General features: G+C 46.4%; 1 protein-coding gene across 3 annotated transcripts in view; it reads left to right on the top strand.

The window, feature by feature from the left end:
- Cacna1e (calcium voltage-gated channel subunit alpha1 E) overlaps nt 1-13,526 on the top strand; it is a 306,022-nt gene extending 292,496 nt beyond the window's left edge. For 2 of the 3 annotated variants that reach the window (XM_038349011.1, XM_038349012.1), the window contains 8 exons: nt 580-685; nt 1,501-1,608; nt 2,126-2,226; nt 2,501-2,607; nt 6,073-6,184; nt 9,973-10,153; nt 11,472-11,662; nt 12,984-13,526. In XM_038349011.1, coding sequence (XP_038204939.1) covers nt 580-685; nt 1,501-1,608; nt 2,126-2,226; nt 2,501-2,607; nt 6,073-6,184; nt 9,973-10,153; nt 11,472-11,662; nt 12,984-13,526 — 1,449 coding nt within the window. Of the gene's footprint in view, nt 1-579; nt 686-1,500; nt 1,609-2,125; nt 2,227-2,500; nt 2,608-6,072; nt 6,185-8,808; nt 8,938-9,972; nt 10,154-11,471; nt 11,663-12,983 lie in introns of all 3 variants that reach the window. The other variant, XM_038349010.1, reaches the window with a different exon arrangement.
- The last annotated feature ends 4,331 nt before the right edge of the window (nt 13,527-17,857 follow it).

Here is a 17,857-nt window from a genome sequence, read left to right on the forward strand (position 1 = left end):
TGTTTGCACTCCCCACCCTGCCCATCCTGCTCCTCCTCATCCCTTGGATAAGTTGGACTTTCTGCATGTTCAGTCATGTGCTGGCAAATTCCATCCTTTAAAGACTCAAAAAGGGGGCACTAGGATACATCTTTCAAGTGAGATACGCAAGGCCAATTCTCTCCCTATCTCTCCATTGAGTTTGGGGGTGTTCATTGGACAAGTAGAAATAGAGAACACCCCTGGAGCAGGGAGTGGAGCCACCTCCTAGAGCTGACTCCCTTCCCATCCCTATGGGAGATACTCTTTGCACTTCCCATGGGAAGGGGTTCTAGAGGGTGATTGAGAAACCCCCTTTCCTTGGAATTTGGCATCATTCCCTAGATAAACTAGCAGCGAATGAGCTTTGTGTGAGAAGTAGGGAGAACCAGGCTGGGATGCGAATGGGGAATCCTTGCCCTTCTTTTTTGTCTGTGCACTTGACCTCTGCACTTTCCTTCCTTTTTTTAAAAAAAAAAAAAAAAAAAACAACTTTTAAACCAAGGTGTCTTTCTATATATTTGTTTTTTGCTTGCTCTTTCTCTTTCCTCTTTCACACAGAGGTTGGTCCTGATGAACATGCCAGTGGCTGAGGACATGACAGTCCACTTTACCTCCACACTTATGGCTCTGATCCGGACAGCTCTGGACATCAAAATCGCCAAAGGTCAGATTAGTAGGTGAAGGAGAGAGGAAAGGGGAGGCGGTTATAACCTGAGCAGCTGCTATAGGATGGAGCAGCTGAACTGTAGTCTAGCTGGCCATGCGCCCAAAAATGCACTGACCTGATTTTACCTCTAACTCAGTAACTTTAGAGAGTTGCCCTTTCTCTGGTAAAAATAAGTGACTCGGTACTCCATGCCTGACATATAGAATAACATTCTAGATATAATTCTGTAATTTTTCCCACATCGCATCTTTTCTCTACAGTCTTGGAAGGCTTCATAGTGGACACTGCAATGCTTTGCCTGCTATGATTGCTAATCCAGTGGTCTGGAAGGGAAGCAGTCTATGCTAATACAGTGGCCTGGAAGAGAAGCAGTCTCTGACATCTATAAAGACTTTTTAGCCTGCCTTCTCCTGCCTTTTTAAAAATCAGATCACTTAGATTGTATAGTTAGGGTCAATGGAAGGAATGATGTGTATTAATGAGGCAGGAGTCTTCTTTATGGCCGTCTTCATTTCCTTCTGATGTATTGAGCACCTGGGAGGCTGTTAGAATCAGTGAGGAAGTTGATCTTGGCCTCAGCCTCAGATCCCTGAGGAAGAATATGCCTCCGTCACTTAAAATAGGAGCCAAGGTGTATTCTGCTTCCTCAGCAGAAATGCTGGTATTGCCAGATCCACTGTTCACTCAGTGCCAAGATTTCCTCTCATCATGGGAGGTGCCATGCTGATTCAGCTCCTGCCCCCACCTACTCCCCAGTCGTCATTATTCTGTGTCAGTTATGATTGGGTTATTAATAATTCATATTATCCTAGGTGGTGCAGACAGACAGCAGCTAGACTCGGAGCTACAAAAAGAAACTCTGGCCATTTGGCCTCACCTGTCCCAGAAGATGCTGGATCTGCTTGTGCCCATGCCCAAAGGTGTGGTGGCTCCTCCTTCCGATTGTGCTTGTCACTGTGGCCCAACATGCCAAGGCCACATCTTTTAGGGAAACCAGAATGATCAAGGAGACGGGATCATTCTGTTGCCATTAGCAAACTAAGTCCTCACTCCTAAAGTACTTTTAATCACAATTAATTGAAACTAACTTCTTAAACTGAGTCACGTGGTTGTGAATGGCCATTTTCTGGGTACATAGTTCTCTCCTTCCACATGAGACTGTTCAGTAAGCCCCAGTACATTTGGGGAAATGTGTTGCTACTTGGACATGAATATCTTGACTGATAGGAGGTAGCACTTACTAATATATTCCATACCATCCAGTACTGTTAGTTCCACCATCACTGCAAGGATCTCTTCACTCTATATCCTCAGAGCCCTAATAAGCACTAGATGAATGAGTGGCTGAGAGTGTAAATTTGCTTTGGAGAGTGGGTAAGAAGGCTTATGCCCACCTGCATCCTCTCTGTTCATCCTATGCTCCACTTGTGCTTTTAGCCTCTGACCTAACAGTGGGCAAGATCTATGCAGCAATGATGATCATGGACTACTATAAACAGAGCAAGGTGAAGAAGCAGAGACAGCAGCTGGAAGAACAGGTGAGGATCAGTGATGGTATTTTGGATGGGTCATGAATAAACAGGTTTCTATGTGGGCAGGCAGCATGTCTCCCTCCCTATAAAGCACCCTAAAAGGTGACAAGGGGCTTGGGGGTCCATGAAATTTGTAGTGTTGTGGGATTAGAAATTTGGTGAATCAAAAGGTGGAGAAAGTCAAACAAGAACTCAATCATCTTTCTTTGTCGCTCATGTAAGCTGTGGTCTTCTCAGAGCAGTCCCCACAAAGTTATGGGGATTGTTTGTCTCAATACAGAAAAATGCACCCATGTTTCAGCGCATGGAGCCCTCATCACTGCCGCAGGAGATCATCGCTAATGCCAAAGCGCTGCCTTATCTCCAGCAGGACCCTGCTTCAGGCCTGTGAGTAAGACCCAAGGGTCCACAGGACTCCTGCCTGCATTCTGTTGCCACTGGAAAGGTCCAGAAATCACACACTGGGAATCAGTTCTGTTCCTGGGGCTGACTTTCTCAGAATGGCTCGCAGCAGGAGAAAGAGGAAAGTGAAATCAAGCGTGTGTAGACTGCAGGCAGCATCAGGATGGTAGACGAAGGCGCCGAGTCGTGTTATAATACACTAGCACCTTAGCTATAGTTCTGTTGAGAAGGATTGCCATCTCTCAGTGCTTGGCTGTCCCCTCTCCATGGAGCTAGTGTCATGGCTCTGTGATTGATGAGCATAAAAGGGAAAGAAAAGCAACCGCCGCTGGATTCTTTGCTCCAGGCTGAGAGTTCTAGGGACAGTATTTGCTTACCTAGTTTGAGAGCTTGGTGTGGGGTAGTAGGGGGGTGTCCTCAAGGAAGAAACAGAGCCCCAGAGGCAAGCTCTTCAAAAGGTGCGTCTGTGGTGAGACACCTGTGCTTACGGTGGCTACTCCTGGGTTATGGGTGCTACACAGAGGGCATTCTAAGCCATGATAAAAAAAAATCAATTTTTGTCTTAAAATAATGGGGCTTTATGTTTCAGAGTGACATGATTAGATCTATGCTTTTCAGAATTCATTTATGAATTCAGTGTAGACTTAATAGTTCAGAGGGAAAATTCTAGAGATGGCATCATTTAATGTCTTGCTGCAGTTATATAAAGTATCATTGGCAATGGCTTGGACAACCAGGCTAGAAGTGGGCAGGCAAGGTATTTAACAGCGAAGAAAGATTTAGGAATAGGTTTGCTACATGGAGTGAAAGAGGGAAGAGAGGAATGAAGATGACCTACGTGTTTCTGGTATAAAGCTTTGGAAGATATTGCCGTAAGTCTGTTGTTCTTTTTTGAGAGCCAGACATTAATTATAGAGATTACAATGGTGACCATGGCAGACATAACTCCCTTCTCCCTGACAAGTGATCTTGCACACAGGAAAGTCAGACTTTAAATAGAAAAGCTGCCAGGGGAAAACGGTTGTCGTTTTCAAGTGCAATTGTGATAAATTCCAGAAGGAAAACGAGTAGCAGGGTATGAAGGCACATAAGAGAGTTCTGATGGATTACTGGACATCTAGAATTGTTACTCCTGGGTCCTTTGTATGTCCCGGCCGCCCAGCTAGCTTACACCTGAAATAACCACATAGAGGACTATATTAATGATAAACTGATTGGTCCATTAGCTCAGGCTTCTTATTAACTCTTATAACTTATATTAGCCCATTATTCTAGTATACGTTAGCTACATGGCTTGGTACCTTTTTTAGCGGGGCAGGTCATATCTTCCTTCTTCTGTGTCTGGACTTCCTACTTCCCAGAATTCTCCTGTTCTCATTGACCTGCCTCTACTTCTTGTCTGGTTGTCCTGCCTATACTTCCCGCCTAGCTACTGGTCAATCAGCGTTTATTTAAAACATAATTGACAGAATATAGACAATTGTCCCGCACCATAGAATATTTTAAGGAAATAACTTTTGGTAAGGAAATTCCAAAGTACATGGAAAGAGTGTTGTTGGGAGCAGATGTACCCTGTACTGTGGGAACAACCTATATTAAAGTTTTTGGCAGAAAGAAAGCCTGGTTATTACTACTTTCAACAAACTTAAAACAGCCTGTACATGAATTCTGGGAGCAAAGAAAAGCCGAAGAAAAATGCTGGTGAGGTAGGAACAAGAGTCTAGGGGAGGCCATGTCCTGTGTTTTGAACAATTTCTTAAAAACAAGAACTTCACAAGGTTTTTAAAGTAGGTTACCACTTAATTCAAATTATTTAACTCTGCGATATTGTTCTGTGATTCTAAAGGTTCTGCCACTATTTCTTCTGTTTTCTAACAAAATAACTCAGACTAGTAGTTTATAATGAATAGAATTATTTGGACAATAATGCTGGGTCTTGGGAAGCCCAAAAATATGGTGCCTGTATCAGGTGAGGACATTTTTGTCACATTTGTGGGATGAGACAGAATAGGCTTGTGAACATAGGTGTTTGGGCCTTTTTATGATAAAGACAGTAATGTAGCATGGGGTTTCACCTTCATGACCTCATCAAGTCCTAATTATCTCCCAAGGGTTCTGCTTTAAATAACATTAGCATATAACTTTAGTAATGGAATTTCCAACACATGAACTTTTAGAGACTCAATGGAAACCATAGAAGGTTTTCTTCAACTGTTCTCTGTGGTACTAACAGGGGTCCATGTGCTAGATTTGCCCTGTCCATCTTGTGACCTTGGTTTTCAGGAGAAGGCATATGGATGAATGAGTGGCATTTAGACAGGTAACTTAAATATGAGATGACTATGGGAGTTGTAAAACTCAGCTAACACTCTTCACTGGTAGAATACCCATTAGGTGATTCTCTGTTATTCAAACCTTCTCCTTTAATGCTAACCTAGTAAGACTGAGCACACAGATTAAAGTAACTTGCAATTCTTGTTCAGTTCTCTAATTTTCTATGGGATGCAAAGTCCTCGGCCATAGACTCTTATGAGATGGGCCTCCCTAGAGCAGAACACTGAAGCTTGGAGAGATGGTGTATCATTTTTATAGTGCTATGACTGTATAGCTCTGGCCTGCCCCTCTTCCCATAGTCACAAGGGCTCACTCTTGGTTAAGACAATGGAATCTGTTACTGCACTGATAACAGTGAATGGCAACAGAAGCCAGTTTTGTAGGGAACATCAGCTTGGACATGATTGTATAGGAATCAATCTACCATGCTATTCTCCGTACCTTTCACTTGGCAGCTTCGTGTTTTGCCCTACCTCATCACCATTTAAACATCCTCCCATACAGCAATCAACCCAAGGGTCTTTGCTTCTCAACCACCACCTCTGAAATCATCTCCCAGCGCATGAGCCAAAAGATACAGTGAGCAGCCCAGAGAAACCCTTTAGTAAATGTTAATGGAACTGAATTGGATGGAGTTGAGTTTCGCCATGGATGATAGCACAATAAAACCATTTTACTGAAAGTGGGTTTTTTTTTTTTTAAAGACTATGACTGCTTAATATTTAAACAAGCTGTTCACTGTTTAAACTCTGGCATTTTTTTTCTGCCCAATAGGGAAACTCAACAGAAGCAAGTTTACAATCTAGCACTGGTCTTCCATATGGCTGAGTGTGACAAATGGTGTCATTTGTCACAGATATGCTGGTCGCCAGCAGAATGATGAGTGATTCCAAGCGCAGGTTGAAAACACCAGTTTCTATGTTTTCTTACACTTTCTTAAACATCTTCTGTTTTAAGACCAGCCACCTGCAAGTCAATAGACTCATAGACCAGCTGAGAGCGCAGGGTGCTGCCCTTGTAAGGAGGAGGTCTCCTATGGGAAGGGGTTTGTTAGTGGAAGTTATGGCATGACTGTTTCTGTCTCTCATTACCTCTGAATTTGATATTGCTTTTTAGGAGTGGTCGGAGTGGATACCCTTCAATGAGTCCACTCTCTCCGCAAGAAATATTCCAGTTGGCTTGTATGGACCCTGCTGATGATGGACAATTCCAGGAACAGCAATCTCTGGTGAATGAATGAGTCTATGACCTAAGAAATATTTCCTGATCCTTCTCACGCTTACTTTCAGCCCTTTCTTACCCAGTTTCTCCTGGTCACTGAGAATGCTCCCTCTAAAGGTTTCATAGCCCAAGAGGGCTCTTCTTCCTGCAGGAACTTATGTTTCTCTAGGCCAAGCCCTTTTAACTTAACAGATTTCAGAGCAAATATTATATATAAAATCTTGCCTACGTTAGCAAGCTTTAAGATACTCTCATTGAATAAGTAGTATCTGCTCATATTGTATAGAATACCACTAAGTGCTGCTTATGAAAATATAGGATGCCCCTAGCATCCTTGAGGGAAGCCTGCCTCTTCTAATACTTAGTGGCTGCATCTGCAACAATGACCAGCTGTCCACCAGGACATACAGAAGATGTCACCACTTTTGCCATGTGTGGGTTCAGCCAGATTTCTTTCCTTCAATTATAATTCTACAAGGCCACATGCTCAAAACGCCCCTAAAGTCATTTTCCTTAGGCCAACGTAAATTTTTTATTAGTCTAGATGGTAAAATTTCCGAGAACCCTAACAAGTAAAGTTCAATCTTGAAGAAGAGAGTACCAGTTAAGATTTTGTCTTTACTAGTGCAAAGATAAAACCTGATTGCCAAACTAATCAATTTTGCCATTATTCCATGTTTGGGAGTTAAGAGTCCCAAGTTTTTTCCAGGCTTAATTGAATTGGAGTGAGAGACAAAACCTAGTTTTTGCAAATGTCTGTACAGAGAACCAGCACTAAGTGAGCCGAGCCTCATTCCGTTATGGTTCATAGGTTGACTTTGTTCTCTCCTTTATCTCACAAACCATTCTTGCCACTACTATATATCCCAGAGCGGGGTGTGTGTGTGTGTGTGTGTGTGTGTGTGTGTGTGTGTGTGTCGGAGTAGGTTTCCTACAGAGAGGAGTGGCTCGACTAGGCAATTCTGTCATCTCTAGTTGCTGAGACAGAGGATCTTGAGTCCGTTATATTGGGAAGATAGCAAGGTCAGGTATCCTAGAACACCAAACAACTGCCCCAAGGGTGTTCTTAATAATCACCCTCTTCCCCAGCTGTTTTAGCACTAAACCTAGGGACCAAGCTGGTATGGATAGTTTGATTCTTAAAATTCCTCTCAGCACTTTATTCTGAGTTGATAGGTGTGGTGGAAAAAATCTCAATAACGTGGTCTTTCTTCTTCCCCCCAGGGACACTTTACCTCATCATTTGTGTGGGTTTCCCCGGGCTGAGCTGTAGTGCCAGAACTTTCTGGATTTGTGTTCATCTTGTCAGTGCCGGTGTCTGTATCTGAACTCAGGTGTCAGCCATGCCACACACTCACCACTGTGTGCCTCTGCCCATCCCTCTAGGTCCCTGCTCCATGTCCTGAGGCGTGGCCATGATGTGTATGTGCACATGGAGTGTGTCTCACTGCCTCTGGCACCTGTAGATCAGTGTCATTACTGCATCTGTTTGAAGTTGGAATTGTGTGCCACATTATCACACACACACTACAAATGCTGTGGCTCCCTCAAGCACACCTTACATGCCCTGGAAAGGTCCCTCTTCCCAGCCACACCAGTAGCCATTAAGTTGGCTGGCCACCCCAGGTTTCCCTTTCTTTGGGTGCTGACCTACTTAGGTATTTATACCATAAACTATGGGTACGTAAATACAAAATGACATTTTTTTCTAGAATAATCTCCAGATGTCAGAAATGTTCTTTGATCTCTGCATGGTTCATGTGAGCATCTCTAAGAAGTTCCAGAACTTATACAGTGACACAAGTTATCCTTATTGCAAACTCATGTTCTTTAACCAGGAAAATGACAAAGGCATTGGACAGAAAATTAACACTTTCCTATCCAACCTTGTAACACTTTGGAGGGGCACATTTGAATACAATAACAGCCACATGGCTGATGAACAATTGAAATATTACGAGTACAAATGAAATGTACTAATTATAAAAATGAATTCTTATGTGTTGGTGTGATAATATTTGGATATATGAACTTAAATAAAATGCATAATGGAAACATTTTCTACATCACATATCTAATCATAGACATGGTTTACATTACATTTCTATTTTTCTGAACTAGTAAGTAGATCCCTGAGAGCTTATCCACGACATTCTCAGTGGCTTTAATTATAGAACCCATAAGTTATATACATGAATTCATAACATATTTGCTTTTAGACACTAGGCAACTTTCTGACAAATCCTAGTTCCTATACAACTGATAAAAGGATTCTTCAAAGAACAAAGACAATAACAACACCTATCAAAAATATAACTTGCATATATAAAGCATCCGGTGAGCATAAATGTTTGTTTGATAAAGTTGTACTACCTGAACTTCTGTTTCAAAGACGGCCTTCACCCCGTCATCCCTGTTAGAGCCTTCTGTTTGAGATATCGGGCATCACACACGTACAATTAGGCACACATATGCACATAAATACATATATCCACCTACAGTGAGGGCCTCCTAAGCATCAGTCTCCCTTCTAAATATTATTCTTACCACGGGGGCTGAATCATCCCCTGGAGGTGCGAGACAATGGGATAGAACCAAGTCCCACAAGCTTGGCTGTGTGTTTATTTCCAGGAGCCAGAGGTTAGTGAATTAAAAAGTGTGCAGTCCTCTAACCATGGCATCTACCTTCCTCCGGACACCCAGAAGCATGCGGGATCTGGGAGGGCATCCTCTATGCCACGACTGACTATGGACCCCCAGGTAAAACTCAAAGACCACACACCTTATGCAGTGGCATCCCAGGCTTTAATTAAGTGGGTTATGAAATACCTGATATTTTCAGGTAAGCCCTGGACTTTTTCTCTACCCCTTGCCTACATGCAAAACCCAGCTTATGGACTATTTCTGATAAAATCTTCTCTATATTGTGTTTGTAGTAAGGCCCTGCCTTCAAAAGTCTAGTCAGTAAAAGAGTATTCATTTCTCTTGCACTGGGCTAAGCATTCTCAGGACCCAAGCAGCCGAGCAACCAGCATTTTTCTCCATGTATTTTCCCGTCCCTTTTTTTCTCTCCCCAGCCCCTTCAGCACATCCGAGTTATTTGTCCGCACCGCTCTATGTCAGGACTGTCTTATCCAGTGCAGGCCACGCCTCATTTCTTTGTCTGTTTCCTTGGCTTCTTTGTCTGTCTTACATGAAGTTTTGACAGAGACAAGAAGTTTTTGTGGATCTGTTCTAACACCTGTGGCAATCCAAAGTTGGAGGGGGCTATGGGAGGCTAGGGTTGGAGGGCCATGGCAGGAGGGTGGTTCTTCCTTAATGGTTAAGTTACAAGCTTTCCTAGGCTAGGGGGCTATAGGGCAGAACCTTATCTGTTGAATTAATAACGAAAGAAACAACCGTGTTTCCCTCAGAATATAGCCTTTGGGCAATCGCTATCACCTGGTTCAAAGTGACTATTTATAGTAGGTCCTGACTAAGCCCCTGTAGAAGATAGTTCTAGGAGACATTTGCACAGTGCCTGCCCGTATTCTGCACAGTTAGTAGACTCATCTGCTTTTATTCACGAAAACAAGGAGACAACTGAGGCCACTTGCAGTGACTGTAGCTGATACAGGACACGTCTTCCTTTATAGCCAAGGATTTTCAAAGGCAGATTCAAAAGAGGTGACAGTTTTTCCAGAGGTCATATAGTCTACAGTTCCTAAGAGTGTTAGTCCCATGTCTGGATTTTCAGACTCTATCAATAATTAATCCAGACTTGTGTTCCTCTGGATTTTTTTTTTTTCTTTCTAGGTGGTAACAGACCCTAGTTCTATGCGACGTTCATTTTCTACAATTCGGGATAAGCGTTCAAATTCCTCATGGTTGGAGGAGTTCTCCATGGAGCGTAGCAGTGAAAATACCTACAAGTCGCGGCGCAGAAGCTACCACTCCTCCTTGAGGCTGTCAGCCCACCGCCTGAATTCTGACTCTGGTGAGACGTGTCACCTTTAGCACATGCCTCTTTTCTTGGCAACTGATGGACTTAACTTTTTTTTCAAGGATCAGAAATGACTGGAACACGGTTTAGATAAAGACCAGGGTTTAAGAAAGTGAAGTAAGGACTGGCTGGCTGGCTCATGCGTGAAGAGCTTGCTGTGCAAGTGTGAGACAGGCGTTCAAATCCCTGATCTTACAGAAAACCGGGCCCTGCAGTGCAAATCTGCCATCCCGGGTTCCTCTGGCAAGGTGGCTCCTGCTGTTCCAGAGTGTGCAGCTGCCAACAGTACAGAGACACAACAAGACACTGTCTAGACCCAGCGCAGAGCTAAGACCAGTTGCGCAGACCTCCACATGCACACTGTGACACACAAAATGAAAGGCGATGCTCCTTGCCAAAGTGCATTGCCATCTGAGTTGTCATCCTGCAGCAGACCCTAGACAAACGCCAATGTGACTGATCAAGGTTTCCAATTAACCTTCTCAGAAATGCTCCAGATTCTACCCCCGACCTGCCAAAGGTGCTGAGCTCTGCCGCCAGCTTCAGCTTTCTCCATAGTATTATCTGGAATTGTTTCAGATGCTCTGTGTGCTTTACTGATTTTTAAATGTTAAGAAACCATTTGTCTCATTCTGCCTACTTTGCTAGGTGTAGGAATCAGACTTGAAGAGAGCTAGTAAATGGTAGCATTAAGACATTAAATCCCATGGTTCTCTTCCTACCGTTCTATTAGACGGGCCAGCATTTCCTTCACAGAACCTTCTCAGTTCCCTTCCTGGTGCGGGATACAGATAATTCCTGCACCACGTTGATATTACTGGCAGAGACACTGTTTACTGTAGCTGGCATAAAAGGGAGCTGAGAAAACAAATTATACTCATTGATTCATGTCTTCTCAATGATACCTTGGGGACTTTCTTGCTCACAAGAGAGGACTTTTCCACCCTTTCTTTCCCATTTCCCTTTCATTCCCTGTCAAGTCATCTGTTGATCTGCCCGAAGAAGCCAGGCTACTTCAGTCAGTCCAGGAAGCCAGGATACCTAAGATCAAGATTGAGAGCAGTGTCTGGTGGGGACTCTTCCTGGTTTACAGGGACGGGAAGCCAAGTGTTCCATAAGAGCCCTGCTTTCCTGAACTGGTCACCTCCCAAAGCCTGTTCATCCCCATTCTCCTGGAGGTTAGGATTCAGTCTTGCATTCTGAAGGGACACGATCAAGATCCATTCACAGTGGCGCAGTCCCTGGCCTGGAGTTGAGTCACCAGCCAGAGTGAGCCGGATAATAAGTGCCAGTTGTTTGTCACCTTCCACAGGTCACAAGTCTGACACGCACCGTTCAGGAGGCAGGGAGAGAGGCCGATCCAAAGAGAGAAAGCATCTTCTCTCCCCTGATGTCTCCCGCTGCAATTCTGAGGAGCGAGGGACCCAGGCTGACTGGGAGTCCCCAGAACGTCGCCAGTCCAGGTCACCCAGCGAGGGAAGATCACAGACCCCCAACAGACAGGTGAACATGGAGAAGCTGAGCCTCTAGCAGGGTCAGGGAGGAGAGGGTTCTGTACTAGGAAGGCCTCTTGGAGCTCAGAGCCCAATGTTTAACCAGACATAACCACTGTACAGAGAGGCTGGCTGTTCTGTGCTTGGAGATCAGAGGTGACAGGAATTCACAAGAAGCAAGATTTCCCCCTATGGAAGTCAGTCCATGCCTGTCCTCAGAATCATGATATACAAATTTAGCTAGACTCAACAAAATAAAGATGGTCCTTCAGCCAAAAAGGTTTGTAACTGTAGTGACAATTTATCTCTCAAGTCAGGATTTGTAAGGCAGACAGCTCAACTTTGCTTCCCTATTGTGCAGCCTTATCAAGAGAAGTGTGTCTCACCTCCCCATACCTAGGAAACCTCAGCTGTGTGACAATAGTCTTTGTATTGTCCCTCTCTCCCAGCCCTAGCTCTGGAGGGGAGTTCCCGGAGTTCAGAGGGGAGACTCCTTTGGAAATGGTGATTCTGAGACATGGCCATAGAGAAGGTTTCCTGGGGAAAGGTAGCTTCCAAACAGTATCGCTGCTGAGCCAGCCCTGTCGGTTTGCTAGCACAGTAGATTCCTGGGACTTTAAGAAATCCAAGGAGACTTGCTTAAAAAGTCAAAGCTAGAATTCCACACTTGAAAGGACTCCACCTCAGAAGATCCTCACTGGAGCCTCGCAGGTCCCACACACCTTGAGAGTCCAGTGTTGGAATCCATTTGCCAACCCTGGGCTCGGGTACTATTGATAGGGAATAGGCAAGGAAGGCAGCTAAGGGCTGAGACAACAGACAGTGTGGGGTGTGGAAGCCAAGGGCAGCAAGTTACTGCTGACGGAGAAGGAAAGGGGTTTGCTTTTCCTTAGAACTCATTTTCCAGAACAGTTTCCCAGACAGCAAATCCAAGCATTGTTTTGCCTAGGATTCTAAGGTATTCCTGTGTGCCCTTCTTATTCAGAGTTTCCATTTCCTGGCTAGCCACCTGGGTGTTATGGTCACAGCTGTAAGTTCAAACAGATGCCAAGGCTTAACCACAGCCCTGCCTTCTCAGACTGCCTCGGTAGTTGAGTTCCAGAGATTTGTCTTTACTGCAGAAGTTGAAATGCTCGGGCCTAGATGTCTTTCATTCACTATTGACCTGAACCCTGAGTCCTTGAAGGGTACAAGTAGTACAGGGGCCTACCTCTCAGACCTCCTCCAGAGACTCGAGAGCTTTCTGCAGGAGAGGTTGGGACTTCAAGAGGGCCCCACGTGGAGGCACCTCCATGCCTCGTCTGATCTGTCATGTTTCTCCCACGCTGCAGGGCACTGGTTCCCTGAGCGAGAGCTCCATCCCCTCCATCTCTGACACCAGCACCCCAAGACGAAGTCGTCGCCAGCTCCCACCTGTGCCACCAAAGCCTCGGCCCCTCCTCTCCTACAGCTCCCTGATGAGACACACTGGGGGCATCTCTCCACCTCCTGATGGAAGTGAGGGTGGATCCCCGCTGGCCTCTCAAGCCCTGGAGAGCAACAGCGCTGGCCTGACCGAGTCTTCCAATTCCTTGCACCCCCAGCAGGGCCGGCACTCTTCCCCACAACACTACATCTCCGAGCCCTATCTGGCCCTCCACGAAGATTCCCACGCCTCAGACTGTGGCGAGGAGGAGACACTCACCTTTGAGGCAGCCGTGGCTACTAGCTTGGGCCGCTCCAACACCATCGGCTCTGCCCCACCCCTGCGGCACAGCTGGCAGATGCCTAATGGGCACTATCGGCGGCGGAGGCGTGGGGGGCCTGGGCCTGGCATGATGTGTGGAGCTGTCAGTGACCTCCTGAGTGACACGGAAGAAGATGATAAGTGCTAGAGGCTGCCATCCCCTCCGATGCATGCTCTTCTCTCACAGGGAGAAAACCAAGACCAAATTGGGAAGCCAGTGCGGCCCGGGGGGGAGGAAGAGGGAGAAGGAAGATGGAGAAAGGACGCCATGCATCCTCTGAAAAGAGGAAGTAAAAGACAGATGGAAAACCAGTCAAACCCACCAATTTGAGTTATTTCCCTTTGCAAGATGGGCACTGCCATAGTCCTGCCTCTTTGCTGGGGAAAGAAAATACAGGGATGTGGGGGGTTATTCCCATGGGAGAAGGGACACAAAGGTGACTTGGCTTCCCTTGCCCCTTCCCACTTTTCTATGAGCTGCAGCAGGATCTGGCTGGCCTGTGTCTAAGCTCATTGCCCTGAGCAGCTGGGAAGACTTCCTGGCATCTCACCACGGGAAGAGTGGAGACAGTAGGAGAAGAATCTCCGTGCCAGTTCTTGCGCTTTGGCTGCCCCCAGGGCAACTCCAGCAGCATCTCATGCATTGTTCTTGGGGCTTGCTTCCCCCAAAGAGACACACGCTAAGTCCCGGAGCGCTGGATGCTGACGGGAGGAGGGAGGGAGGGAGAGAAGGGCCAGAGAAGAAGGGCCCAAGGTGCTGTGGCAACAGCAGCAAGGGCTGGTCTGGGTGAGAAAAGCCATAGCACAGCAGCCCACACCATGAGGGTGAGGGCCAAAGAAACAGAACTGGAGGTGCTGGTGGGTACGGTACGGTAGTAGCCCCTGAGGTCTGTTACCCACACAGTAGGTGCTGTGGTAGATAGGCTAGAGACAGAGGTTCCCTAGGGCCCCCAAAGGTGCCTGTAGCTCTGGTAAAGGTAATATTAACTCCAATAGCCAGGGCACTGACCCCAGTAGGGTTCGGCCACAGTGTGGGAACCCCATGCAGTTCTCAACCCTGGCCCTTTAGATTCTAGTCAGAGGGGACCCCCAACGATAGGGACAAGACAGAGAAGGAGACTTAAGGGACTCTAGGCAGACTCGATTTTCCAACAATCACAGGAGGAACTCAGTACTGGTGACAGGGCTGTGACCACAGTGGGCTGGAGGCAGCAGGCCTCTGTCAAGCAGCAAGGCTACCGCTAAGCCAAGCCCAGAATAGTCAAGTATCAACAGCTAAGTGTTCTCTGCCAGTTCCCCAAGTGGACAGTGAGCACATATCCAAGGAGACCCTTGTGTAGTGACTTCCAGAGAATGGTCCCTAAGAAAGTCATCCTGAGGACCCCTTGTGAGGAGAAACCCTTGGGCCTGAAGCTTGTGTGGCTGGTTTGGGGTTTGGAGAGTAAGCTGATGAGGATGCTTTAAGGTGATTAGTAACCATACCTCAGTTTTGACCTGGGCTGCTTTTAGTAAAAATAGGCTCTGATGGGGCCCCCGACTTTCTCTGAATGTTCCCTGGGCCAGAGCTGGGCTTCATCCCTTCCCCAGAGTAAAAGATGGGTAGAAGACAGCCTCAGACCACCAAGTCATTCCTAGTCCCCCAAAGCAGAAGCACTGAGGGAAAAATAGGAGCCTTCCTTAGTCACTTCCATAAGTGATGGATGCAGCAGAGAGCTCCATTCTGTGGGACTCTTCACCCTTCGGCCTCTCTCCGGTATCATCAGAGCTGAACAGATGCCTTGGAGCCAAGGGTTGGGCGGGACTGCCCTCTCTAGCTTCCTCACCTGACCCTCCCCAGTGAGACTCGAGGACTTTACAATGCACTCAGTGGATCGGTTTTCTATCCTCTTCCAGCCTCGGCAGAGTCCTTCGGGACTCTTGTGGAGGAGCGGCTCTTCTCTCTCAGCGGGAGCTTTTCCTCCGGGGTTTCCTTTCTATCCTTCTGTCCCACTCTTCCTAACCCTGGCCTGAGGCAGGCGCAGCATCAGCTCTGAAAAGCCAAGTTCCCCCGTGTGAGCATGTGGCAGCAGTCACCTGCCACAGTCCCACCTTCTCTTTGGCGTATGGATGGAGCTTCACGAACCATGGTCAGCCCCAAACCAAAGTGGTCCCAGGACAGGTGACCGATGAGGCAGACGTAAGGCCTGCCGACTCTCAGATCATCTTCCGCCGCCATTGCTTCATTTCCTCTCCCTCGCAGCACGCGTGTGCTCAGGGCCGCTGAGAATATGAGCATAATCCTAACAGAGGAGATTGTTACATAAGAATAATGCTGGGCCTTGTGTTGTTTTAGAGGGTTTTCTTTGCTCAGCCTCATTTCATGCCAAAGTGCTGCTATGGGCCTCCTTGTGTGCACAAAATTGCTTTCCTCTACCTTGGACATGCAGCTTTCCGTAGGGGAAAGCCTGCAACAGGATGACCATCCTGAGCCAGCAAGCCCGTTGGATGGTGTCTGGAGAAATTCGATTGCAGAGATATGTCATTGCCATCCCTGTAGTGGGAGAACTGTGGGCTGCCAGCACAGTGACCAGCTATGGAATTTGCCTGCAAATAATAACATGATCATTAAACTTACTATGCCTGAATCTTCCCATGCTCCCGAACTCCTTGAACACACATGCAGGTGTGTGTGTACGCGTGCACACACTCACACACTAAATGAAGCATTTAAAGTTATAAGTACTGTAGATGTGGTCACTTGACTGACCACATGGGTTTTTTTTTCTAGCACTGATGAAATCAAGAACATATTTATTCATCTTCCCTTGGGTTTCTTTTCCGTTGGATAACACTTACCCTTCATTAAGACCAGAACCTAAAAGAATTTTTGTTAAGCCACAAACTCATTATCATCGTCATCTTTGCCTCCTGATAAACTCAAATGCCAACCTTCTCTCTTGTAGCCAACCAGGGCTTCCCTCCTATGGATCAGAGTCTAACGCTTTCTACAAAAGAAATCTGCTTTCTCAGAGTGCACGCTTCTCTTTGCATCTTCTGGTATAGAGCATCATTCTTGCAGAATTCTTTAGTCAAATATCTCATCACCTTAGTGAAAACATTGGTCCTCATTGCCTTGAAACAAGATAGAGAAGATGAGAGGATATTACAAGAAGAAAAGAAGCCAGGCCAGGGAGGTACTGTAACTGCATTTGTGTTTGGGGAAGCCTTTTTGCTTAAGGTTCCAGAGAGTTTGACACATCCCGACCTTCCCATCACAGGAGAGGACAGCAGGCTTCATCATGGTAGGCTGTTCAGGCCATGGCGTCCTGTGTGTCAGAAAAATCACCTGCCCATGAAGGCATGGCACCCTCGGGTATCCACCAGGCTCCACAGGAGCCATTATGACAGTTTCCCATGGGAGGGGAGCATACCACACTAAAAGCTGGGAAATCTATTTTGCAGCAGACCTCATGTCGTCTTCTTGCTTGTTCCCCATATTGGGGGCGCCAAAGCCAGATGTCACCAGAACACCAGGTGTTCCGAATGTGTTGCTCCCTTCACGCTGAGGCCCAGGCAAAGACATCCCATATTCCAGTCTCTGGTTGACACCTCCCCTTCCCAGCTGTATCCATGCCTCCACTACCACCACAGATTCTAGGTATGAACTGGAGTGTCCTCTGGTATTCCCTTCCCAGTCTCTGTTTTGCTGCATGTTAGCACATCCTGAGATGATTAAATCCAAGCTTATATGATGGACTAGCTGTCTCTGCCATGCCGTTAGGGAATTGACCTTCTAATGAAGCAATGTCTGGAGATTGCCAGGTGATCCTCGCCAGGTGATCCTCACCTGACCATTGCAAAGGAAGTGTAAAGTGTGCATTCAATGCCTGTGCACTCTATGAAAGCCCACTAGAGAGAAATCAGGTCTCTTTGGCATCAAAGAACAAAGTAGTCAAGTAATCTCAGTTTTTGATTACATCTCTTTCTGAGGCCTGTAAGGTATATTTCATTTATGGGTAGATATTTAGGTGAGTGGAGCAGGGAGAAGTTGGGAACTTGGTTCCTCGGCTCAGTTAGAGCATTGGAAAAGTTAGGGACAATGGAAGGGACTCAGACTGTCTCCTGGCACGGCGAGATCTTCTGAGACCTGAAGGAACTTCCACAGCCTTTCTATTCCAACAGTGTCTTGTTTATTATGTTTTGAAATACCCACCCCAAGACCGGAGGCTAGTGAAGCAAAGCAGCCCATTCCTCAGGGAGGACTCTTCACCCCGCCCGGCCTATGGGTCCTTCCCTTCTGGTCCTGAGAGCATTGTCTGCTGTCCAGGAGAAGCAGGGGACTACTTTGAGGCAGGCATGCAAACAGAAGAGGGTTAGGTGGCCCCTGGAAAGTGGCCAGTCACAGCATGATGGATTGACACTAGACAAGAACCCCTAAGGAATCCAGTTCAGATGGCTTCTCTTTAAATATCTCTATATAGCCTTCTTTAAAAGAAAAGC

This window comes from Arvicola amphibius, chromosome 12 (genome assembly GCF_903992535.2).
Source record: "Arvicola amphibius chromosome 12, mArvAmp1.2, whole genome shotgun sequence".
Classification (NCBI taxonomy): domain Eukaryota; kingdom Metazoa; phylum Chordata; class Mammalia; order Rodentia; family Cricetidae; genus Arvicola; species Arvicola amphibius.